Genomic DNA, 25861 nt, shown 5'->3' with positions numbered 1-25861 from the left:
AAAGTACCGTAGTGGTTTAGGCTTTAGTTGCTCAGTTATTTATTCCGTAAGAAAAGTCAAAATATAAATAATCAAACCCATTCTTCCAATTTCAGTGCAAGATATCAATGTAAGACGTCATGATGTACTGGGTCACCACATAAATCAGTTATAATGATTATCCTTTTGTGTGAGAGAGGGAGGAAGGCATCATCTTGTTTTCCAATCAAGAGTTTGTGTTGCCACAGAGGGGTTTTGGGGTTTCTTTTTTTGGAAAAGCAGCAAGAATTGACTAGGCATGATGATCTGGTATTGTCTTCTTTACCTGATAGTAAAAAGCTCTACAGTTTCTCCTGTTTTTAAAGTGCATATACCAACACTGATATTCTTATCAGTTCCCTATTCCTTTTGGGATACTGGCTCCTGATATCCTTCCGCACACACTGTTTCAGATCATAGCCTGACATACACAGACACACCCTGGCATATACTATCTCATTATATCCCTTTAAAACACTTCCCAAGAGAGCAGGTATAGTTATTTCAAAATATTCATTTTCTAAAAGTGTACTTAATCCCCACTTCTCACCACTTTTTGTCACATTTTTACTATTCACGACATCCCTAGTTATTCCTGTGATACTCAATGATTAGTGTAGAGAAATAATAAGAGGAAAGTTACTCTCTCAAGAAGGCCTAACTCAAAATGCACTAGCCCATACTGAATAATTAATGAAAAGCTTTACATAATTATATGTGCATGTTCCAAGGGTGTACCTGTTATAAAATTACTTCCTTTTTAACCCAATTGAAATGAAGAGGGGCATTCATTTTTGCATCAGTTTCGTTTGGGCTGCATACAACAGCCACCCTTTTAACTGCAGAAGATACCAGTTTGGTACCAATATGGTGTCACAGTATTAACACTTCCACCTGATTCTTGTCACCTGGGAGCATAACAGGGCACATCATTCAATATGAAGCACTTCCTTGGAGCATGCAGAGAATGCTGCTGTAGGCAAATTCTCAGCAGGCTAACCTTATTTTCAGGACAGCGGAACACTGTATTGCAAAGTAACTGATCCAAGTGGCAAGCAGGCACATGGGGAAACTTCACTCCAAGGAAACCAAAACTAAACATTTCACGTTTGTAACACAAACCTTGTAACTGCATAAAACCATCAGCACAAGAATCAAAAAGGTCTCTGCTATGATTGAAATAAAAGCACTTGATGTGCCATGAGTGCAGCAGAAAGGCAGAGGGAAGAGCAAACAACCACACAACAGCTATCTGAACATTTTTTCCCTATACTTGGATGTATTTAAATGTTCACATACATGCCTGCCTAGTATTACCATACCTTTTGTTCCACCTTTAGAAATTGAGCAAGCTCTTCAACAGTGAGGTGATCCTTCTTGTCACTGTAACTTAAGAGCAGTAAGTAGAGATCTCGACGTAAGGACATCATCTTGTAAAACACTGAAAATTCTTCAAAATTTAGGGTTCCTTGGTTCTCATCTGTGTCTGCTTCCTAAGAGGTAAAGAAACTCAGATAAGCATGCTAAACACAGGAGAATTCAGGGAACAAAGCAGAACAGGTTTTACACAGACAACAGAAATCTAATAAATCCTAGTCTGTAAGATTCTGTTCAGACACAAATTCCAGTAGCAAAAATAACTGCAAAATTATAGTACCATCTATTGGATTTTTTTTTTGGTGAAAACACTTGCCACACTAAAGCTACAGGTGTCTTATGAAAGTCTCAATTCCATCCTTAGTTTTGAGTGTTACCCCTGTTAAGAGGCTCACCCTGGGCTTTATTCTGATCTCTGTTACTCTCCCGTATGCCCTGCAGTTATGCTGGATTAGAACATAGTAAGGAACCTAATAATTTCACCCATGGCTTCCCCTGACAACAGGGTCTCAGATTTTAAAACATTCAGGACAATATCAGTCTTATACGGTAATCCAAACTGCAACACACTCAGCCCCCTGTCAGCACTCTGTAGAGGGGACAAGTTTGCAGCAGCAATAAGACTCCACACCACAACATATGCCAAATAGCCGCAGCCTTTATGGCAGGTTTTGTTTATCTTCAGAGGTAGAAAGAGAAGAAAACAGTACTTAAAGCATGTTAATACAAGCTTTTTACTGTGAACATCTGCCTAAGAGGATTGCTTTGGATTTTCAAAACAAAGAATATATTCTGGAGAACTGCTGTCAAACTTTATGTAGGTCTCCACAAAAAGCAAACTTCATGGAAACTTCAACTCTTGCCAAGTTTGAGGCTGCAAGCAGATAATGGAGACAAAATGAAATAAATGTTTAGAAGTATGCTGTTGTTCCCATGAATAATGCCCTTCATTCATAGCTGTATATAGGGTTTTTTTTTTCTCTGTAGTTATAAACCCCATTGCCATTCTCAAGTCATGTTCTGTTAAAAACAGTGTTTTCTTCTGTTCAGGTCAGAACACCTTCTGTGCAGAGAGCCTTTTTAACACTGACTTTGCTGTGCACCAAATACAAGTTCTTCTCTAGATGGAGGACATATTCATCCTGCTATCACTTCTTCCTTCACAAGAATGTTCTTCCAATTGGTGTCCACCCTCACTTTTTCTACAGAAGAGCAGATGCAATGAGCAAATCTCTAACCTGGTTTGCTTTCCAAGGATCCAGTTCTACTTTCCCCTTCACATTAAATACTCCACTAAACTTTGAAGCATGTCTTAGAACAGGAAACCATCTTTACTCTTAGTACATTCACACAACTGAAGTAGCAGCCCCATACTCTATTCCCAGGTGCAGGGTCTGGACTGTGTCATACGCCCAGCCATCCCCATGGACCACAGGTGCTCCTCCAGGCCAGGTGCTGTTTGTGCCATGTCTGAACTGTAATGCTAAGTCACATAAACAGTACCACCTGAGCAGATTAAGTGCAAGAACAGGGCAGGGTAGCTAGATACAGGGGCAAGGATTTGTCCCGCCATTATTCTGCTACTCCCTTTATCCTGCATTAAGTCCTGGAAGTCCATAGAACTGCTGGCACAAAGCACTGCTTGTGGGGTAAGACCTCTACGATTGAGCCCTGAATGACTAACAGTAAACAAACTTTCAACGCTCCTTTTCTACTCGACCTTAATAACTTTAACCATGTCTGTGATGTCTAGGACATTAACTCAGGTATATGCTGGCAGTGAGCGCAGCAAAATGAAAGTAAATAAAGCATTTCATTTTTAAGCAAAAGCTGCCTCTGATTATACAAACGCTAATGGTTTCTAGAGTGCCCTAGCACTCATTCCTAGACAGTTTAACAGAGCAGACAGAACTACATTATTTTTCTTCTCAGTACATGGCTTCACAACTCCCTCCCTCTCCTGTAGCAGTGAACAGTATCAGCAAAACCTGAGGATCTCAGGGAGCTGCATTTCATTACACCTTATTAGTTCTAATGCCATCTGAGCTATAAACTCAGATCACAAAGTAAGCTGAGATGAAAATAATTCCCAGCTATCCGGTGCCGAGTTGGATTTTGAAGCATTTTATATCTACTACATATCTTAAATGATATTTATCATTTGTGGGAACAAGTACAACCTGAATTCATTACTGCAACACAACCCCACCAGTTTCCACACTTCTCAAGTCATTGGGGAGTAACTTGAAAACTCCATAGATGTATCTCTAATGTGGGTTTTATGACACAAAACCAAATTACTTCTGACCATAGAAGATTCTTTAACTTTCCCATGTTTTATAGCAAACCAGCTTTTGGCTGCTACTGTTTCTGAAGAGTTAAGAAAAAATTATTTTGCTCTTCATTACGTCCTTGGCTTATCTTTCCTTTTATCTATTTCTATCAGTAAATACTAGGGCTGGTGGAAAATGGTAACTGCTTTCAGACAGAAGAAAAAAAAAATTGATTCTGGCTAAGTAAGAGGAAGCTTTCTTTAAAAAAAAAAAAAAGAAAGAAAAAATTACTGTCATAAAGTTAGTTTCTATTAAATAATTTTCCATAAAGGAAATGAAAACGTATTTCAATAGAAGCAGAATAACTTCATTGTCCATCAATGCCAGCATAGAACAGTTCAGAGATGAAAACAATCATGCATCTGAAAAACATTAATAAATTGTCTTCTGCATGGCTCACATCATTAAAACAATATTCTTATGCATCCTTGTCTACAAAAAGGTTGAGGCTCCAAGAAAGTCTGAGGTGCTGGAAAGGACGGACTTTAAAGCTGCAACTTACAAATCCTATTCTGGATCTGTCCAGAAACAGACCATAACTGGCACTATCTTACCACAGCAAAACTGTGTTAGAGACTACCAACCTGAAACATCTGCCGGACCTTCCGGCGGGGAAGGTTAACATTTAGTTTATGCATCAGCTGGTGGATCTCTTCAATATTCAGTAGGCCATCTCCATTCTTGTCAGCCTCCTCAAAGGTTTGTTTGACCCAGCTACAAATGTGTCAAGGAAAGGTACAAGAATGCAATTTCCTCAGAGCAAAGCGGGACAGAGCAGTTAAGAGGCAAGGGACAAGACTCAAATTCAGGAGAACAAGTCTCTGCCCCAACTCTTCTGGGCAGAGAAGTAACCCTCCTTAGCTAAGAATCTTAACAACTTCCAGGGAGAAAAACTTGGGCATTATTCAATTCAGTCTTCACAAACAAGTTTTCCTCAAGTCAGTGCTTCCAGGTAGAACATTTGCATTAAGACTTCCCACAGCCTGCATTATTGTTATCATGGCTACACTGTGAAATAAAGTTACTGCTGGCAAAGATCTGGTGCTATCTACGTTGTTCTCCACACACTCATGCCAAACCAAAGCACTTTTACTACTGTACACCCTGTGGTACAATTTGCTATTGCACCTCCTGCCTGGTGCAACTAAGACAGTTACATTTGAGGGCTGGTGATTTTGTGACTCAACTCTAAGGAATCAAGCTCAATAGCCATCTGTATCAGGGATGATGTTAATCTAGTGTAAGAGGATAGAATAAGGAAGACTGTTAAACCAGCCCAAGTACATGATTATCGGCCTCTGGTTTCCATCAGAACCTCATTAAAAATTAACCATTCTTGTTTTACCATGCTCTCTCCTCCAAGACTGTCACACAGTTCTTTCACCTGTATCTGTATAACTCTTTCATCTCTGGGCAAGTTCTTTGTCCACCACTTTATCTCCAATATCTCTGTCCTCACCTTGTGTTACACTTCCAGAGGGCATCAGAACTGTAAGTGGCACAGAGAAAATGGATAGTACCCATACATTTGCTTTTTCTCCCCTCACAAGGGCAAAACGGCATCAAATAAAGTCAACAGCTGTCAAATTCAGAAAACAAGAGATAATTCTTCACACAGCATAGAGCTCATTTTTAACATAACCTTTATTGGGATGTTCTGCAGGTTTACATGGGTTTGAGCTGACACTAAACCAGTTTTTCTCTCCCCCTCTCCCTGCCCTGCTACAGTTTCATTCAAAAGCTTAAAACTGGTACTGGTTTGGACTATTATTTACAGGTTCACAATACCAGCCCCTTCACACTCTCATTTCTGCTACTAACTTCTCTGAGAAGATACTCTAAGTTTTTAAATACTGTAGAGCTTGCTCCAACATTATCTTCCACTTCTCCCTCCATTCTGCTTGAATTTGTCCACTTTCTAACCAGTACCTTTTACCCCCTCTTTGCACATGTATCCCTTTGCAGCTTTTGCCAAGTCCTTATGCTAGGTGGAACTGGTACAGGGTCATTCTGTCTGCAGTCTCCCAGCTGCTCCTTTTGATACCACAAACAAGACTTGAAGTGATGTTTCACCAGTAGAGCACATGCAGCTTGGAAAAGTTGTGGATAAATGTAGCAAACTGAGTATATGTGCAACAGAGCATGCAATATATCCCCCACATGGACCTGTGCCTGTCTTCTATGAGAATTAAACACTGGAAATACATATTAAAAATACCTGATGTATATTCTTCAGAAGGAATATTTATAAGTGATCACTGTAGATTTACATGTGGCAGAAGAGAGAGGTTACAATTTTAGTCAATATGGGCTTTGTTGTTTATTGGTTCATTGTTTGGGTTTTTTTGGGGGGGAGGTTTTGGTTTAGTGGGAAGAGTGTTCTTTGTATTTCACTTAGAATGAATCATAGAATGTTTTGGTTTGTAAGGGACCTTAAAGATCGTGCAGTTCTAACTCCCCTGCCACAAGCAGGGACACTTTCCACTAGACCAGGTTGCTCAAAGCCCGGTCCAACCTGGCCTAAAATACTAGTCAACACTGTTGTGAAAGCAAGCACATCAAAGAAATATTCAATGGACATGATCTTTATAAGAAGTTCATTTTGGTTGCTAGGTTACAACAAACATTTAAGGAGCTTTAAAGATTTGTGCTCCTGACCATCAGTGGAGGCTGAGAAGCAGACACATATCTGACACACACTGACCAGGAGAAACAGATGACAAGGAATTACTAGTCAGTTTACTTGAAGACTCCTAAAAACATTGAGTTTCACTTCCGCAGAGGCTAATGAATTCAAGTTTTCAATTAATAGTATCTTGAAAAGTGTCTTCTAATGGACTTTGCAATTTGCAGCAGAATAAAAAACACAGAAGATGACAGAAATCCTGAAATTATGCTGGGGTTATGTCATGGTTCAAGTGCAGTCAGTAACCCACACAGCCTGCTCTCTCACTCCCCCTCCTTTCTCCCTTCATTCCATTCCCAGACGGACAGGGAGGAGAATCGGAAGAATGTAACTCCCACGGGTTAAGAACAGCCCAGTAACTACAGTCTAACAGAAACCACTACTGCTACTACCAATAATAACAATAAGGGAAATAACAAGGGAAGAGAATACAACATCACCTGTTGATACCCAGCCCGACTGAGCAGTGAACTAGCCCTTCTGGGTAACTCTCAGTTACATCCTGGGAATGACGTGCTGTGGTATGGAATACCTCTGGCTAGTTTGGGTCAGGTGTTTTGTCTCTGCTTCCTCCCAGCTTTCCCTCCTCCCTGGCAGAGCATGAGACTCAGAAAGTCCTTGGTCAGCCTAAAACATTTGAGCTATAACTAAAAACATTGGTGTTACCAGCGCTGTTCCCAGGCCGAAAGTCAAAACCACAGTGCTGCACCAGCTACTAAGAATGAGAAAAAATGACTGCTACTGCTAAACCCAGGACAGGTTAGTATTTACTGCGATAACTAGAAATGACTGTTTTGACTCTTCAACAAGAATTTCACTTATAAAATGCAAGACTATCCCCTGACTTCAATGCAGCTTAATGCAATCCCTAAGGTACAGCTGACATTTTATTGCACAGGTAAGTGTCTGTGTCAAACCCACTACTCAAGCTTTCACCACACTCAATGGTAAGGTTTTTGATCACATAACAGCAGGTGAAAGGACGCTGACATCACTAAAACACAAAAAATACAAGCCAGAAACACTGAATCAGAAGCTGGAGCTCAGGCTCATAAAAGGATACTGATCATGTGTTCTCTGTCGCTTAGCAAGTGAGTCCTCATCACTTATTCCAGCCATCAAATATTTCAGTCCTGTAATCCAGGTGCGAGCTTCCTCTGGGTTAGATGTAATCAGATCCAGTGACTCCATGTGGTTACCATGGTAAATGGTAAAGCAACAGCTTGGGTCAAAGTTCCCCTCTGCATGGCGGTGGAAGATTTCAGACTGCCGGCCTTCAGTGACTTTGTAAATAGAATCAATGACAACTGTTGGGAAAAGGGGAAATAAAAAATGTCATGCTTGGATATCCACCCAACCTCTTTCTGGTTTTAGCAATTCTGAATTATTCAGGCAAAATGTCATTAAACATTTGTTAATGTTACATTGTCATATCCCAAAGCGCTTTTTGATTTCTAGGTTTGTCCAAGCCATATACAGTGCAGCTGCCCTGAAGGCAGGCCAGTGCATGTACAGGCAGGCTACAGCAGAGCTCTGAGTGCTCCTTGCTACATCAGAGGACTGCAGGCTACTCAAAGGGGAGCACAAGAAGACAGATACCAAGTGTCTTTCATCAATGAGTGAAACACTGAATAGATCCAAGGGGACTCCCTCTATCACAGCTGTGCTCTCTAGAGCAGGAAGACAGGGATACGCTAGCACAGTGATGTGTTCCCAGTGCCATGCCATGAAACAGCTATGCTGTTCAACACAACAGCTCTTAGCCACCACTGACTGGACCAAAAGCATCAACTGTCACTGTCTGTAGCCCTCCCAATTGCTTGCTTTTAACCTCAAGCCTCCTTGACAGTCCCATGAACTTCTAGTTATTTTATTCAATAAACCATTAATTTCAAATTCCAATTTAAAACAGTGCAGCAGAAACAGTTTCAATAAGAAATAATGCTACACATTGACTTCAAGATTTAATAATATCTAAAGAAAATTATCAGTTAAGATTAAGAAACCTCAATCTAAACTTTCATAGATTCTGTATTTAAAACTGTGATGTATATATTTAGAATAGTTCCTTGTAGTTATTTTCAGTTTGCTCATAATTCATATAGAGCTATGAAAAATGTTGACATCAGACTGAACTACACTGCCTTCCTTTCATAATCCTGAACTTTTAGTAGGTGGTTAAACTCTACCTGCACTCTTGAAAATCTTCATGTAAGAGTAACATCACATTTGAAATAAGCATCAAAAAGTATTTATTTAATCAATCCCTCTGTAGCTCACATTCTAATACTGAACTGCCCCAGAAATTGAAAGGAGTATTAGAAGTTTACTTTTTGCCTTTTCGCTTTTTCTGGATGGTCTCCATCGAATGCAGGTTCTGTGCTCATCCAGGTAGAAGAGACGAACTAGTCCTTTGGTTCCACTCTTCAGCTTAACCATCTGAGTCCCAGACTGCATAACACTCATGCATCTTTCAACTGTGTAACAGACAGAATAAATTCAAGTAAATGGCCATCTAATTCCACTAGTAAAATGACTTACCAGTTTTCCAACATCTGCCAAGCATATCATATTTTCAATTTGCACCTTTAATGACAGAAACTAGTCACTGCTGTATGAGACATACTATTTCTTCTTCACTAGCCTCTCCATATAGGGAAAAAAATAAAATCAAAAATAATCTGTCAAAACATTTCCACAACAAAGGAGGCAAAGAAAACTTCACCATACATTGAAGCTAAGTAATTTAGAGTTGTTCAATACTTACCTCATTTAATTATTTTCTATTATTACACACAGTACTGTAATTTTAAACCCCAGTACTCTGCAAATTTCAGATGGTGAGATTATCACTCAAACTTCCCTTCCTTTGGGTTTGCTAATCTTTTAGCCTATATCTTGTGCTTTTGACACTGTTAGAATTGATAACAGATTTTAAAATACACAATCCCTCCTCCCTACCACACACATTTACACCATCTCCATTCCTGCTACTGAGTTTCAAGCACATACTGTGATGACTTCCTTTCATCATCCCACCCAGGACGATAGGCTTTGTTTCTCTATGTTTTGACTAAAATATACCCATCTCTTCCATTTCATCTCACATCTTCCCTCCCACAGTTTTCCAAACAGTAGGATCAAGATAACATTTCCTCTTGATCCATGCTCTTAAGTTACATTCCCCTATCCATTCACAGCCTCTCCTCACTTGATATCACTCCACATTCACCTCTCAGATGATTTGTTTACACTCTGGCTGGCTCCCAAATACTATCTGTGTCTGTCTTTACTTCTTCTTATCACCCTTCTGCCCTTTATCATTTCTCTCCAATACTCCTCTTGGTATCACAACAAAGACCAAGACACCCTCTCACTCCTCTCTGTCAGAACTAGGATTTATTTTCTGAGCTCCTGACACCTCCTTAGCTACCCCAGCAAGTGGCACATCCAGCAGTGGACTCAGACCCAGCTGAAACCCAACAGTGCTCTCATACACCAAAACACATTGTGACGGCCCTACTCAGTTAACCTCCACAGCAGATGTGTGGCCAGAGCATGTCTTCCAGCAGTCACACAACCCTGAGGCTACCAATGAAGGAAAATAAGCCTGATGCTCTTTCTGAAGAGTCTTTGGGTCAGATGCAGTCAGAACAGCATCCCAAACATTAGTCAAATACGGGACAAACAGTCATAGTTGCTGGACCAGCTTCCCCTGGCTCCCTCACACAAAGGGAGATGGCAAGCCAAGCTCCACATCAGATAAACTGCATCAGAAGCTGTTTTTACTGAGTTGTCCTTCCTGGAGGAAAGGGAGGACTCAGGCTGAGCTGAACAGAACCAAACTGTTCTGAAAGCATCAGATGCATGAGTGCAGTAAATTTGTCCTTTATATGTCCATAAATATATGGCCTTCCGTGAATATACATAATATACATCAAATGAAAATGTGGCTTTGGAAAGTCTTTAAGATGAGCCAGAGAAGTGTATAGATCAAGCCAAAAATAGATGTTATGCAGTACCCACAACACTGACCGTGGCAGTTTTCACCTGTATCTGTCTGAAGATGCACACAATACCAAGAAGACGAGCCTTTACACCACAAGAGATGGAATATTCAGAACCTCGAAGAAAGATTAACTGAAGCAAAACTAAGCCCCTAAAACTTACTACATATATACATACATGCACACCTTCTCTTGGCAAGCTGAGCTTTTAGTTTTGGAGCTGAGTTTAGATCAAGTTTGCCTTGGATTCATGCTTAACATACAAGAATTGTCCTCCAGCACAGGAATAAGGTTCTCCACAAAAAGAGTTGTACTAGTGTGTGTGTGGATATGCACATCTGTACCGCAACATTATCCTGGCATACAAGCTTCAAACACATTCTTATTTCACTATTAGAAATATCAACACTATTAGAGCAATCAATTGCAACAGTGTTTTATCTCAGGAAGAGGTTTAGCAACAAGCTATTCAACACAAAGTCTGCTTTGCTCCCAAGGCTATCAGTTATTATTAAATGTCTTACAAAAAAACCTAATTCTCACATAAGTCTTTATTTTTATCAGCTCAGTTAGCATAGAAAAACACCCAACAACAATCCGGCTTCACTAAAGGTGCTGAAGACAGGTAACAAAGGGCAGAAGAAAGAGGACTACATTTCTTTCCTGTAAGAAAAGCAGAAAATGGGCCATACAGATAATTACAGACAACAGAGCCATGGGGAGAAAAGAAGAAAACCAGAAACACACAAACCCAAACCTCTTCACTATTTCCATTGCCTAATAATTTCTGTATCGCATTTGTAACTGTTATAGATGCATTTCACATACACTCTTTCAGATAGACTTCTGAATCAAAGTTATAGGGAACAAATTTTAAATTTTTTTTTCAGAGTGGAAGAAATTCAGTTCCTGCCAAATATCTCAACATTCTCTATTTTTTTTATACCATCTGCAAGAAGCCCACTGTCCAAATAAGCACCATCTTTTCTGCTTGCAGTTTTCCATCAGAAAATATCATCCAAATGAAAACATTTAAAGAAGGATAGTAAACATGTAAGACAGTTCATCACATTATCCCTACTGTGTAGGTGTTAATAACAGAAAGAATCCACTTCTAAAGAAAGGACTAGGGTAATGGAACTGCCACACCATTCACCGGCCGATTGGATTTCAACTCTGCAAACTATTTACAAAATATGGTCCTTCCCTTAAAGCTCTTTATAAAATATAAGTACACAAGGAAAAAAACTCTTGTTCAAACCTATTCCTAATATGTTAATTTCAGTCTCTGGCCAGACATTCACAAGAGAGAGACCACCGCATGTTAGCATCTGAATAAAGTGAAGTTATTGAACAGAGGCAGTTCAGAATAAAGCTCCAGAAGAGCAATTCAAGACTGTTTTCACCGAGGAATAGAAAAACTCACTCCAGAAAAACATTTAATCCTCTAGATAAACCATGAATACTACGTAAGTGAAGCAGCTCCTCGATGCGGAAGTTTGAGAAAACAAGACATATAATGGTTTCCATTATATGGTGTTTTTCTTACGCAAGGACTAGCTATGTATTTTTTGCCCAAAGTCTAAAAATTTATTTAGTGAAACTAGAATACAATATAGTTTATGTATTACAAGAAGAAAGCAAGTTAATCTGGAAATACAAAATTATTAAGCTCATGCATCGCTTATTTAAAGCTTTACCTTCAAATGAAAAAAACCTAAAAATCTGAAAACTAGTCATTTCTGTTTCCAGATTTATGCAAACATATTCTTGATAAATTCATCCAAACAGACATCCTTTAGTTTAATGAATTTTAGTAATATCAAAAAACAGTCTATTTTTTCCTCCCAAAATAACCATTTAGAGCTAAACAGACCTGAGTTCAAAGAGCATTTTCTTATTTCTAGTTCAAACAATGATAACCATTCCTAGTCGTACACACATGTCCTCTGCAGAAGGAGCTGCTTCTCTGTCTAACAGTAAGCCAGATACAAACCCATCTGCGCCAGCTGGACTTTTTCCGAAGTGGCCACACTCCCCAGCACATGGCAGACCTCTGAAGCCAGGAGGAAAGCCATCCAAGCTCCTGGAAAGTCCAGATGTTACTTGAAATCTTGCACGTTAGGCAGATTCTATTTATTCTACCTGACAGCACAGCTCCTTGCTGCTGAATAAATCAAGCTGCTGTCTGGGAACACTAAGCTGGAACTCTGACCACTAACCATACGTGGTCTTACGTTCAAAAAGCACTCTAATCCGCCACAAATCAGCCAATGCTACTGTCCATCCAGCTCTGCTCTAATCTATCCCGATATGCAATCAGGTCTTTAATAAACAGCAAATAGCTTAGCACTGCGCCCTGCAAGAATCTCTCACAAAGTTACAGCTCTGTTCACAGGTTTAACAGTCATGGCCTGTTATTCAAGGGTTTGCAATTAATTTGGTTTAATTCTCAACAGTCATAGTTATGACTTGTACATCTGCTTGCTGCTGTGTTTCACTACAAAGCCCTAAGGGGTGCAGGACCCTTTAGAAGGAAAATATTTAGGGAATTAAAACATTACAACGGGTACCACTTTCAGTAAAACAGAAATGCACTTTACTATATAGGGCACATCACATCAGTGAAACAAACATCCACTCCCCATAGAACATGTTATCCAATATTAAATAAATATGCAGGTCACTGTGCAATTGGAGCCAACATGCAGGCACCGTGCAGGAGAGGCACTGGCACCCGAGGGATGCTGGCTGGGATGCAGCTGGGATATTTGGCATGTACCAGCTGCCCCATCGCCCACATGTGACAGACAGCACTGCACACCAACGTTTTCTGGGTTATCCCAACTCCACTGCTTTTATGGACTTAGTGTTACAGCTGTCTGACAAAACAAAAAGATTAAATAAGGTATAAAGAGCATTATCAATGAGAAGTATAATTATGAAAGAGGATGAGCTATGTTTCTAAGCTATACGCAGTAACTGCATAAAACCAACATTAAGCTTGAGGAAATAAAAGAAAGACATAAAACGCAGAAGTTACTTTCTCAACTGCAACATCAGCTCTTCTCCCCCACTTTCGGTGTTTTTGTTTCACTGTACACTTTGCAGATATACCGTTTGCTCTCTCTTCAGAAAGGGAAAAGCCAAAAGACCCTCCGGTGCTACCACATGCTATTCCCACCCACACAGTTGCCAGGACTTCTGCAGACAGCTCCTGTGATTCACTGGATGCAGCATCCCAAGAGGTTCAACATAAGGTAACTGCTCTTACACTACAGAAACCATAGTTTATCTTACTTAAGTTATTCTCTTCAGTTTTCAGATTTAACACACATCCCCCACCCCCCAAATTCCAGAAACTGAACTCTAAGTGAGGCAGTTACACAAAAGGTATGTGGTTGGTAGTTAACAAAGGAGTCTCAGCATGCTCCCATCACTGTAATCGGATCCAGTTTAGAATCCATTTTTACTGACACTGATGCACATTCCCAGAAGAAGACACTGAAGAAGTATATATAAAAAAACAAACAAACAAAAAAAAAAAAAAAAACCAAAAAAACCTCCCAAGAAACCCAAACAACAAAAACCAAAACCAAACCAAAACCCACACACACTCCTGAACTAGAGAACAGCATGAAATTAAACTGTCAGGATCCAAGTAGTGAAGATACTCTGGATGAAATCACCAAATCAAATCAAAAAAACCCACCACCACCAAAAAAAACCCCAAAACTCCTCCACAAAAAAAAAAAAAAAAAACAAAAAACAAAACCAAAAAACCAGCCAAACAAAAGAAAAAAAAAAATCCACCAAAAACCCCAACAACAAACTACCAAAACCCCAGAATTCTCAGTTGTCTGAATTCTTCTCATCACCCTTTTTTGAATCATTTATTAATCATACGAAAGTTAAGTTTGCCTTTACACTAATGCCATTAAAAGCCATTTCCTCCCTACCTCCATTCCCCAGCAAGCACATTTTATCTAAATCCTATAGAACAGCACTAATATCCAGCAGACCACATAGCTTACCACTAAGGTCATCAAATTGTTGATTGCTGTTTTGTTATGTAATGGGCAAAAAGCCCAGGAGAACAGAGACCACAGGTCTGGGGGAATCCATGGCAGCCCCAGTCATGACCATTTTTAAGAGCCACATGTCATATTTTATGCCAGATTGTAATTTGATTTGCAGCAACTCTTTCAACCTTATGGAATTTTACATTAAGCTTCTTAAGAGTGGATTGAATCATAATCTCTGTGAAGTCTATGGACATGAGATGGACAATCTCTCACACTTCTGCAAATCTCAAAACCCGCAAGGAATTTACGCAAAGCCAGCAGAGATGCCAAAGGTTGATGTTAGTCCTTGCAAGGCCCGGCTGAAAAACATGCAGGTATTTCATTTCAGCCCTCAAAAAGGTAGAGAATCAAAACAAATAGTCCAGCCAAACACAAACTCTGACACTCAAAACAATTGTGAATGGCTTACAATCAATGAAAATCATAAAATCTGAAAACCAACTTATACTTGTAAATTCACTAAATAATATGCAGACAAGAGGGGTGCAGCTTAAGAACAAGGCTCTTCAGAAACAGACTGCAGCAAAGCTGTTCAAGAGCTCTTCTGCCAGTGCAACCCAGCATGTCTGAGGACTGTAAGTTTTCCATTCCTTGAATTATTCCTTTCTCAACACTGAAAAAGCACAACCATGTAACCACAGACATGGCCAACTGCCAAAACACATTCTCACATCAATAGAGTGAACAAAGAATGTATATTTATTAGGCAAACACAGCTGACAAGTTTGCAAATCCTAATCCCTGCTATTGCATGAGGATTCCTCAAGCAGGGAGGGCACAGCAATTGATAATGACACCATAGAGCAAGTGGAAGCAGCAGCAGAAAGGACGAAATGGAGGAGGATAGTTTTCACAACACCTGCCAACAAGGAGGATGAGTGGAGAGGTCTGTACATACATGTCCTGAACAGTACTACTGTAGCTACCACAGCAACAAGCAAAGGGCAGAGGCACATTTGGCTTCTTGGGCAGCACTTTCACTCCACTGTAACCATTCACAAGGAATACAAGACATTGTTCTATGGTCATCTCTCCAAAGGAAACCCTAGGGTTGCCTTTCAACTAGGCAACTGAGCTTTTGCTCAGTTCCCAGAAAAAATAGCAATAACTCACTCCAAGTAGCTCAGCTGAGTCACCTGTGTATACTCCGAGCAGCACTAAGACATGAGCTTCTCCTTTGAGGCCACACAGCAACTGATAAAGAAGTCTGAAAGGCACCCCTGAAGCTATGCCTCTGGATACAGAGATCGGAGTTCAAAACAGTAAAATCTTTCTCCTCCAGAATCCCAGAATGTCTGCCCTCTAAAAATCAATAAGCACATAAAGTAGGATCATATGACTCGTAACCAAGTATGTCTTGTTCTAAGCCTGCCTTTGTTGTACAGCACTGAATGTCATCCCTGTTCCTCAATACTACCCAGGTCTTCAATGAAATACATTTCCCACTGCAACGTATTGAGGTGGGTCAGATCCCCTCACTCCTGCCCCAGAAATATGCTATTCCATTATATTTCCCTCCCCCCAGCTTCTCCAACAAAACAAAAAAAATAAAACCCCCACCAGAACGCCCTTCATAAAGCTTGCTTCTGTCCCCACGCAGAAGACGTGTAGAGGATAAACTGTCTCAGCTTCAGTGCAAACAATGAATTCTAATGTCTACAAATTTATCAGCAAATAGCAATGTCACAGCAATTTTGGCACCTGTACGGCATCACATCCTGGTCAGGGGAATAAAACACCAGGCACAAGAGCAGCTGTATGAAGTAGGATGAAGTGGGTGGAAAAGGATCCAGTCCCCAGGACCTGGAGTCCACTCGTCATGATGGGTTGTGACAGTGGTTAGACTGGTGGAAGCATTGCTTCCCGTTTGGCTCCCAAATAATGCCAAATAAATCCACATCTGGTGCTTGATAAGGAGGTAGAAAAAAAAGAACAGAAATGAAGGTAGAGTTAATTTAAAAGTAATGAAGACTACAGAACAACTGACTGTATTAAATAATTTATTCAAAATGCCTCAGAAAGCAATTTTGCTAAAGAAACGTGGATTCTATTATCAGATTACCTCAGTGCAAGTCACTCACAACAGTTAAGTCACCTGTGGACAAACAATGACTTGAGTCTCAAACACCAAAGTAATTTTATTGACAAAAATAATCATGTTTTGTGCATCTGTTTGTGCGCAAGTCTCATGGTGATCAATGTTTCTACCAGTAATGTGAAAATGCCTCTAAACCAGTTACCTGTTACATTGCTGAGGACAGCAATAATCTGACCTAAAACAGGTAAACTTCCTCACATACAGGTTGGGGTTTTTTTTAGTATCAGTCAGAACCCAACAGAAACACAGAATTACAGAATCAGCTAGGTTGGAAAAGACCTCTAAGATCATCAAGTCCAACTGTTACCCTAGGACTGCCAAGACTACCACTAAACCTTGTCACTGAGGCCGTCATCATCTTCATGGTTTTTGCACACTTCCAGGGATGGCGATTCCACCACTTCCCTGGCATCTTGTTCCAATACCTGATCACCCTCTCAGTGAAGAAATTTTTCCTAATATCCAATCTAAACCTCCCCTAGTGCAGCTTTTTTCTGTCGCTTCTGTCACTTGTATAAAAAAGACAGCTTATGGTTTCCCATTACTTTAATTTCAGTCATCCAAGAAGCACACATACCAGCACAAAATGCTGCCTGCATACTAACAGGCTGCCCTCTAAGACATGAGCTTCTTAAGGGACTACTTCAAAATTCATGGTAAAGAGGAAAAATAAGCACACATATTTCCCCTTGTAGGTGAGCTCAGTGCTGGCATCTGGCCATCTGAGTCTTCAAAGCAATGAAAGAGTTACTTTAACAGTTCTAAGTTTTGCCGTACACTTTCAGAAAGGCACAGTTCTCCAGCAAATTCTAAGAACCTTTTCAGCATCACAAGATGATGGTGTCCTGTAGATTTATTGAAACAGGAGCATATTTAATTCACAAGCACAATAAATAAAACAAAAAAAAAAAAAGAACCCAAAGTATATACCAAGCATACAGAAGCAGATTAGACACCTTTCATTCAGCCATCAGCATTCAGCATCCAGTTCCAGCATCCTCTGAAACCTCAGTGGTGCCACAGAAGGACCTGGCACTCCACATTGCACACCACAGCGACACTCCTTTTAGGCTGGCAGGTCAGGCATTTCACTTCACACAGGGTAACATCATCAGAACATACCAAACAACCCAGAGGCTTTGAACAATATGCATATGCTACTTTATTGTAAGTGCACATAACACTGTGATAGATTTAAGATATTATTGGAATTAAACTTATGGAAGACCTAATTTCTTCACAGGAGGAGGTTGATGCCTTCAATATCCATTTTGTATGCCATTCTGAGGTAATTTCTTTATATATCACTTACTGTTCTAGTGTCTATACTTAATACTTGGTTTACAAGTGCTTGATCAGATGCAAGGATACGAGAGTCCCAGAGAAGCACTAATAACAACGTTAAAAAAGGCTGCTGCTATAGTCTCTGTCAATGAAACACAGTGCAGTTCTCGGCTTAGCTGTACCAACTGCAGTCCTAGTGTTCTGCTAAAGCAGTAACAACAAGGTAACTACCAAGTACCATGACCCCATCAGCCAAAGACACAGACCTATAAACAAGGGAAGTCCATACCCCTCCTCCTGTTCCACGCCCATTAACATCCCGCTGCTGATACCCCTTAGGGCACATACACATTTCCCGTTCATGGTGGTTAGAAGTCACATATGAACTCACAGCCAAGGCACTCGCAGGTGTGGAGCTGCTGCCTCCTGCAAGTGCTCATTGAAGAGCAAATCAGACACCCAGCCAGCAACAGCATGAACAGAACCTGTGTGTTCAGCTATCCCCTTATACAGGTGCTATACATCATACAAGCACTCTTATTGTGCCTAAATTGTGCAAGGGGTGTGATCCTGCTGTTATCAGCATCAGTGATCACCAGCCTGAGCAAGAGAAGATGAGGCAATCTGCCTTCTTCCACCATCCAAGCACATGAATACATTCATGCCTATGAAAGGCACAGTCCATAGTCTGTGCTTGCCTGGTGCTGTGTCACCCCTCCTGTGTGCTGGGGCACCCCAGTAGCCCAACCATGACCCCACATGCACTACTGCAATGCCACCAAAGCAGCCAAACCTGAATGCAAGGGACACCAAGTCACATGGTGTTGCACTCGCTGTTGCTGCATCCTTTAACCACCTCCAGCAGACAGAGAAACAGTGGTGCTGCTAACTGGAAAAGATGAACAGAAATTTGGCAGTTGCTATTATATCTGCCTAAGAAAAAGGTGCTGCCTGAAAAATGACCTCGGACAGATTTCACCATCAGCTGAGTACTTTGGTGTGAAACCTGCTTATCTACACAAACACACACATTTACATGAGCTTCAAAACTTAAACCTGATGCTTTTCTTCCAGGACTGTTCAAAAAACACCCCCTTCAAATAAGCTAGCTCTTGTAAATTATTGAATGGGGACATATCCATTACCTTCTGCATCTCAGATGGAGTAACACCTGGTCTCCTTTACCTAACCATATGCATCAAAGCTTAATGTAGAGCTTTGTGTAACCAAAGCCTCCAAAATAAAAACACAGTGTTTGGAACTGTAGCATACAGTTCCTTCCCTGAGAGGATATACAAATAACTGACTTTTTCTTTAAAAATATATCAATTTCTTGTACAACAGCTGTGTCTATTTCCAGTAATTTTCTCTAGTTAAAAAAAAAAATCTGTCAAACAAAATAATCCATGCTAAATAAATATTAATAAAAAAAATCAGTATATATCCCCAACAATGCCCTTAATTCTTTTTAACATGTTTCATAGTGGGAAAAAATGATATTTCAAATATAATCCGTGACTTCTGATGGCTTTTAGATTAGTTTGGTTTCAACTTATTGATAATCTTGTCAGAAAACGTCTTCTGAACTACCCAATTTTGGCAAGCCGGCTCTTTGCTAAATGTATTTTGTAAGTCGTGTTGTTTTTTTCTTTAAAAGCATATAATCCAACATGATTAAGGATGAGAAAAAATACAAAACTAAAATTTATCCCTCATGATTTTTCCACAGCACTACAGCCTGAACGTAGGATGCTTAAGCTAATTACCACTTTCCATCCAGCAATGACTTAAACTGAACAAAATCAGAAATTGTAAACTACAAGTTACTGAAGAAAGTTATTCAAGATGTCTTCCTTTTTTGTACCATCCTCCTGTAATTCTTGAAAAGACACATCTTTACCACCCAATGCTACTCGATTAAAATTTTACACATCCTTTGCAGGTGTGTTATACTATTTATAAGTGCTACTAGGGCAAAAACCCCAACAACCAACCACAGAAACTCTTTTCCATAGAAAGCTATGCCACAGCAAGATGAACAAGAGATGAAAATGTCAAGATTATTTTTTTTTTTAACACAGATACATTTTTAATAATTTAAGGTAACACACAAGTGCAGTACGTCCCTGTCATAGCAGCAGTTATCTCACATACAATATATATTATGTTTTCATGGACAAATATACTCTCAAGTCAATACAAAAATTCCAGGTTTTCCTCTTAAATATTCAGGAATATATATATACACACATTTTTCATACTAACAATGTCCAATTGTTGTATGTAGCTCACCAGCCATAAGGATAAAGTTACCTGATTTTTCTATAGCACTTCGAGAAATGTTACGAGCTCTTTCTACAGTAATTCCAAACTCAAACATCCTTACCTTTTTCTGGACTTAAATTTTTATATACTTCAAGGTCTGCCATTAAATTTGTAACTCATGCATTATTGGCAAGTGGAATGGAAATTCTCACTGCAGGAAAGCCTCAATTTAGTCTTCATGTCTCCAAAGCCAAAACATTTGGAAAGCAATCCTTAGAAGCACAGGAGAACACTGCCAGCATTGCTCTTTACAAGAAATGATGAAATCTTCATGATCCATAAAACAGAAACAGGAAAACACAAATCCAGAGAAAATACTAAGCAACTTTCTTCAAAACCGAAAAGCACAGTCTGAGAAGGATGCTGGAAGCATCTGCTCTATGCTGCTGCTGCTGCAGGAACGCAGAAGCAGCGACTACTTTTGGTATGAGACATGCATACATAGCACAGCAATTAAGACGCTCCAGGCACTAAGTGTGTGCAATGCCTGGAAAGAGCAGCTCTATATAGGCAAGTGTGAGGAAATCCTGCTTGCACCTAGGGAAGCTGGTCAGGAAAGGATTACCATACTTCAGGTAAAAAATGTGAGAATGACACCGGCTGAATGCAGAAGAGAAATGACCCTCGTTCCAAGAAAACTCTCAGCATCTGCAGCCATGGGATTCTGCGAGGCAGAAGGGCAGAATCCCTGTGGACTGCACTTCTTCCCCTTAGATTTGTTCTCCCTGCTCCTGTCTCTGTCACTAACTTGATAGGGAACAGTCACTCTGCAGAATCAAGCCAATTAGAGCACAAAGCATGCAAATGTTTAGTCTCTGCCTCACTGAGCATTTGATTTCATAAGAACAAGTAGTCTCCTGTGAGATGCTGAGTGCTAACTCTTCCAAGAGCTATAAAAAAAATTACCATGTTACCAGCTAAATGCTGGGCTTGTTTAAACTAACTCAAACCAATAGGTTTATAGTCAGGGTGGAACAATGGGCAGAAACATTCAGACTTGCATAAATTGCACTTACTTATGACAGAGCCCAAGGGGGCAGAGGGCTGGAAAGCATAGCAAGAATAAAGCAGGCTCCATACATAATACTTCTCATCTTTGATTTATTGCATTTCCTAATTGTTTTACTATTCAGCTGGCTTTTACGCAGTGACATTTACATCAGCACACCAAAGGAATCCCCAGTTGTATTCTCAAAGATTGTGACAGCAGTAAAAGAGGACAGAATTTGCCTAGCAATGCTAGGAGAAAGTTACATAATAGACAGCGTGACTGAGAAAACAAAACAAAAAAAAAAACAGATAAAGCCCATAGTTCTACATGCCTGTAGAACTTGCATAAGATGGAAGACAAAATACAAGTGGAGCTGACATGTTTTACTTGCTGAGATATCATTATTTCTTAGCTGCTGCTAACACAAATTGTAAGACTTCCCACAGTCACCACCTCACAATAGATCACAGCACACTACAATATGTGTGCGTACTATATCTGACAAACCTATAAAATGAAACAATGTACCAAACCCACTGAAGGATCATTCTTAGCCACACTCAAAGCTCATGCTCCTAATCACACTTCCAGGACAGAGCAGAAGTCATGCTCTGCGGAAAGAAGTGTCACTCATCTCAGTTATAACAAGGGAAATGAAACAGCTGCATCATTACCCCACCACTGGTTCACACCTCAGTTCACAAGATTAATGGATGAAGTCCTCACTCTGAAGCCTCTAGACAGTTATCAATACATTTACATTAAAATGAATTGATGTGCTGCAGTTGCAATTCAACAACAAAATCTAAACTATCACCAGTCTATAGTTTAATTATTGATAGATCAGATTGCACTTGACAATGTGTTAAATGCAAATTACTTCATAGTCCTATCACTCTGCTAATTATGAAAGGAGCTATACACAACTGTCTTTAACAAAGCTACTCTGTAAGAAACCTTGCTCAATAATTAATACATTCCTTATTATTTTGTCTTTAAAATAAAGTTCCTTTTAAAACAAAGACTTCTTTATAATTCAGGAGACATGCAAACTGATATGAAGATAATTGCAGGTTTATTCAACATACACCCCCCAAAAAAATCACCATGACAACTCTTCATTGACAAGCCAGGTTTTGCATCCAATCTCTGGCCCTGTCAGAGTCAGATCTGAAAATGGTGTGTCCCCAGAGACACTCTATATGAGTTTGACTGTCTGCAAGGGGAGAAGTCAAAAGACAAATAGTTCACTTTATTCCATCTAATGCTGTACCTACATCTTATTTCAGCCATGGCTGGGTGACCCTCACATCCTTCCAGCTCACTTCACCTTCACATACATCCCTTATTCTCAGGGGGATCATGATGTTCCTGCTGGGAGCTATCTGCGGAGCCACCACACACAAAGTCCTACCAAAGTCTCAGGGTTGATGGTAACAAGCAACCTTTCTGAATATAAAATTGTTATCGTTACCTGAATTTGATTAACATCAGTGAGCACTGTAAGACAAATGTACATACTCTGAACAGCCACCACTGTTTTATAGGTACTGCACAATCCCCAGATAAGGTCTGGCATGGAAGGTAACAGGCTCACTTGTATGCCTGTTTTTCCTGTTTATGTTTTCTGCCCCTTAAGCACTTCCTTGGAAGACCTTTGCCAGTGCCTTGCACGCTTAAGTCTGGGGGTTTAAAACTTTTTAAGCTGGTTTCAAGAAACACATGAACCATCCTCCAAACTTCATCTCGCCAATAGCTTTTGACAATCCAGCTACAAAAGCAACAAAATTTATAAAAAGATGCTTATTCACTCATCTCCCCCAGGCTCATACTATTTTCCAGTCTTTTCAATTTGCTGTTCAAAAAACAACAAAACAGCGCTTCTGTCATTAAATCACTGGAATTATTTTGAGGTAAGCCAGCAAGTACCTCCAGGTACAAAGCAGACAGTGTCAAAGCACTATCCCAACCATTTCATTAAAAAAGGGGATTTAAAGCTTTCTTGTAATATCTGCAAACTGTAGTTCTTCCATGCCCATAGTTACAGATATGTTTTCATTTAAAATACACTGTAGTTCAGCTTACAGCTCTGAGTGAGATGAGAGAATGTGGGTTTGCACAAAAAACAATGCCAGAGGGACAAAGTGGTCCTGGCTTGGCTTGGGGTATATATGCCAAACCATCGCCAATGTTTTCAGATCTTTGGAAGAAAATATGGATTAAGCCTGCCATGAAGGCACTCCCAGCTCATCCCTGTGAGGGAATAGCCCATGGGGTAACTAGCAAATATTCCCACATGGAATGACCAAGGGGACAGCCAGCCAGCTGCAGGAATCGCTACATTCAAGCCCCTCCTCCCCAGGCAGCTCAAGTCTGGTGGGCTACAAAACCAGTTAAAAACTCCCTCGAGATGCATGGAAGATACATGTGCCATGAAAACCTGAACCAGTACTTCCAGGGTAAAATCCTGCCTTGTGTTTGCTGCTCTGGGTTAGACAAGATGCGGGAGGCCAGGCAGGGCTGTATTCACATGAGCCCAGGTAGATGCTCCTTTCGAGAGCTAACAGCCCACATTTGGCAATGCTTAGTGGCCATGGTCCAAGGTATCTGCTGGAGAACCAGCTGCGGTGTAGCCCGGCCTGCGCCCTGAGACACAGAAGACTGCCTTTCCTCACCACAGCCCAGCAGCACCTGAACTAGGCGGCTGACACATCCCCATTCACTATTGAAGAAATCTAATTACCAAAAGCATCGGCCTCTGCCAGATTGCCAGAAATGGAAGCCCAATTTTTTAACACTAAAAACCATACCTCACAAGGCTTAGATACTGGGCAGAGACACAACACTGCAAGCTCTACAGCAAAATATTCATTTTCCAGTAAATGAGAATATGATTTACCTAACAATTTTGAAATTATAGTGTCAAAAGAATATTAATTTTCTGGCTCATCAGTTTTTCCTTTTTCACTGTCAAAATAGCCGGAAACTTGTACAAAGACTAATTCTGCTAAAAAGCAAGAAAAGCTGATTAGAGAACTTCTACCTCTTACAGCAAATAGATAATGAAATAAGAGGATAACATCTTCATATTAATCATCCAAATTTAATCTTAGACCTAAGCTGTAATACAACCTCCTCATGAAAAGCCAGCTAACAATGAATAAAACTTTAATTTAGCTGCATGAAAAACTCATCATTTTTATCAGATTAAAGTTTTTATCAGCTCTACTCATTTGTGATTTATGAAGACATGGCTCTTCGGAAAGCTAACAAGTATATAAAGACAGAAAGGTGAAAACAATTGGCATTAGAACTCAACCACCTGATACACTATGAGAGACATCCCACACATGAAACTCCTCCTTTCAGCAAAGATGCATCTAGCAATACACACGGAGTTCTTAAAGGTAGTTACGCATTCAACCAAGCACCAAGAGGCCCTTTCTTCAGGCATTTTAGGCACTTCTTAAACCTATGTGAACTTTAACATAGAAATTCTATAATGCCCTTCCTGCATATACATTTTCAGTTATGTCTGGTTCTCTCAAGGAATGAATTGTGGTTATTTTGCTATGTAAATCAGAATATGTACCAAAATAAAAATTATTGCACTATTATCTTGTCCTACTTTCCCATGCATCATTATAAAACTTAAATTGAAGCTGACTACTAAGATGTAAGTCAGAATTCTGCAGTCTACATCTGCCATCTTTAGCACTGTAGCCTCAAGCGCAGGACTTGCATGAGGCTTCAGCAGAGCTAATTATAAAGTATTGCCCATCAGCAAACATCAAGCCTAACGTATATGTGCACTTCGACAATGATTTAATATTGTTTTCCCAAACTCTTGTGCTCTAATAACCAAAATAGACCATTTTATTGCATAAAAAGTAAATATAATGCATTTCATGTTCCCATTCATTGGGCACAAAAGTTCAGGATTACTGAAGCAAAAAAAATTCTACAAGAATTTGCACAAAAGCTCAGCCTCTCAGGCTGAAATGAATGGAAAACCACCGCAATAACACCAGCCATAAGCAACCTCTTGTGAACCTGTGCAAAGCTAGTTGTGTAACAGGAGTAGCTGTTCATCTAACAAAGGCAGTGCACAACTACATACAACTGGGAAATCTTTGAGATCATCTCTCAAAATAAGCAGTTGCCTTGGACTAAGTCTCTCCCCCCTCAACTTGGGATGTATAGAAGTAGGAGATTTGGAAGAACCTTTTGACAGATGAGCTGGATATTCCCAAAACAGGAGGCAGAGAGCACACGCAGGAATCCAAATCAGCAGCCAGCAATTTTCCCTGCAAGTCTGCTGGTGGCTGGGACAGACACTGCATGCTGTCAGATGACAAAATAATTACTGAAAAAACATTGTTTGCTTAGTGCCAGCACAAGACAGACATCTGAGTGACCTATCTCAAAGTGCCATTTAAAGTAAGTGGAAGTACTTGTATTCACTGTACCACAAACCTTCACTGTGATGTCTCAAGACCTCGATATTGACCTCAATATTGAAGTTCAGAATGAAGTTCCATTCTTGCTGCTTTCCCTTTCTCAGGGGCAGCAGAAAGTGCTATCACCACAATGTTCTCCACCCATTTACTCTGTAAGGCGTTAGAAGGCAGACATTCGAAGCTATGAAAATGTCTGC

At 40.1% G+C, this 25861-nt stretch overlaps 1 protein-coding gene across 1 annotated transcript in view; it reads right to left on the bottom strand.

Annotated features, from left to right (window-relative positions):
- PLCH1 (phospholipase C eta 1) overlaps positions 1–25861 on the bottom strand; it is an 81635-nt gene that overhangs the window by 35243 nt on the left and 20531 nt on the right. The window contains exons 3-6 of the mRNA XM_065674719.1: positions 8745–8891; positions 7478–7721; positions 4313–4442; positions 1341–1511 (exon numbers count right to left, since the gene is read on the bottom strand). Coding sequence (XP_065530791.1) covers positions 1341–1511; positions 4313–4442; positions 7478–7721; positions 8745–8891 — 692 coding nt within the window. The remainder of the gene's footprint in view (positions 1–1340; positions 1512–4312; positions 4443–7477; positions 7722–8744; positions 8892–25861) is intronic.

The sequence above is a fragment of the Lathamus discolor genome, chromosome 3 (assembly GCF_037157495.1).
Source record: "Lathamus discolor isolate bLatDis1 chromosome 3, bLatDis1.hap1, whole genome shotgun sequence".
Taxonomy (NCBI): domain Eukaryota; kingdom Metazoa; phylum Chordata; class Aves; order Psittaciformes; family Psittacidae; genus Lathamus; species Lathamus discolor.
This window is presented reverse-complemented; position numbering and strand designations above follow the sequence as displayed.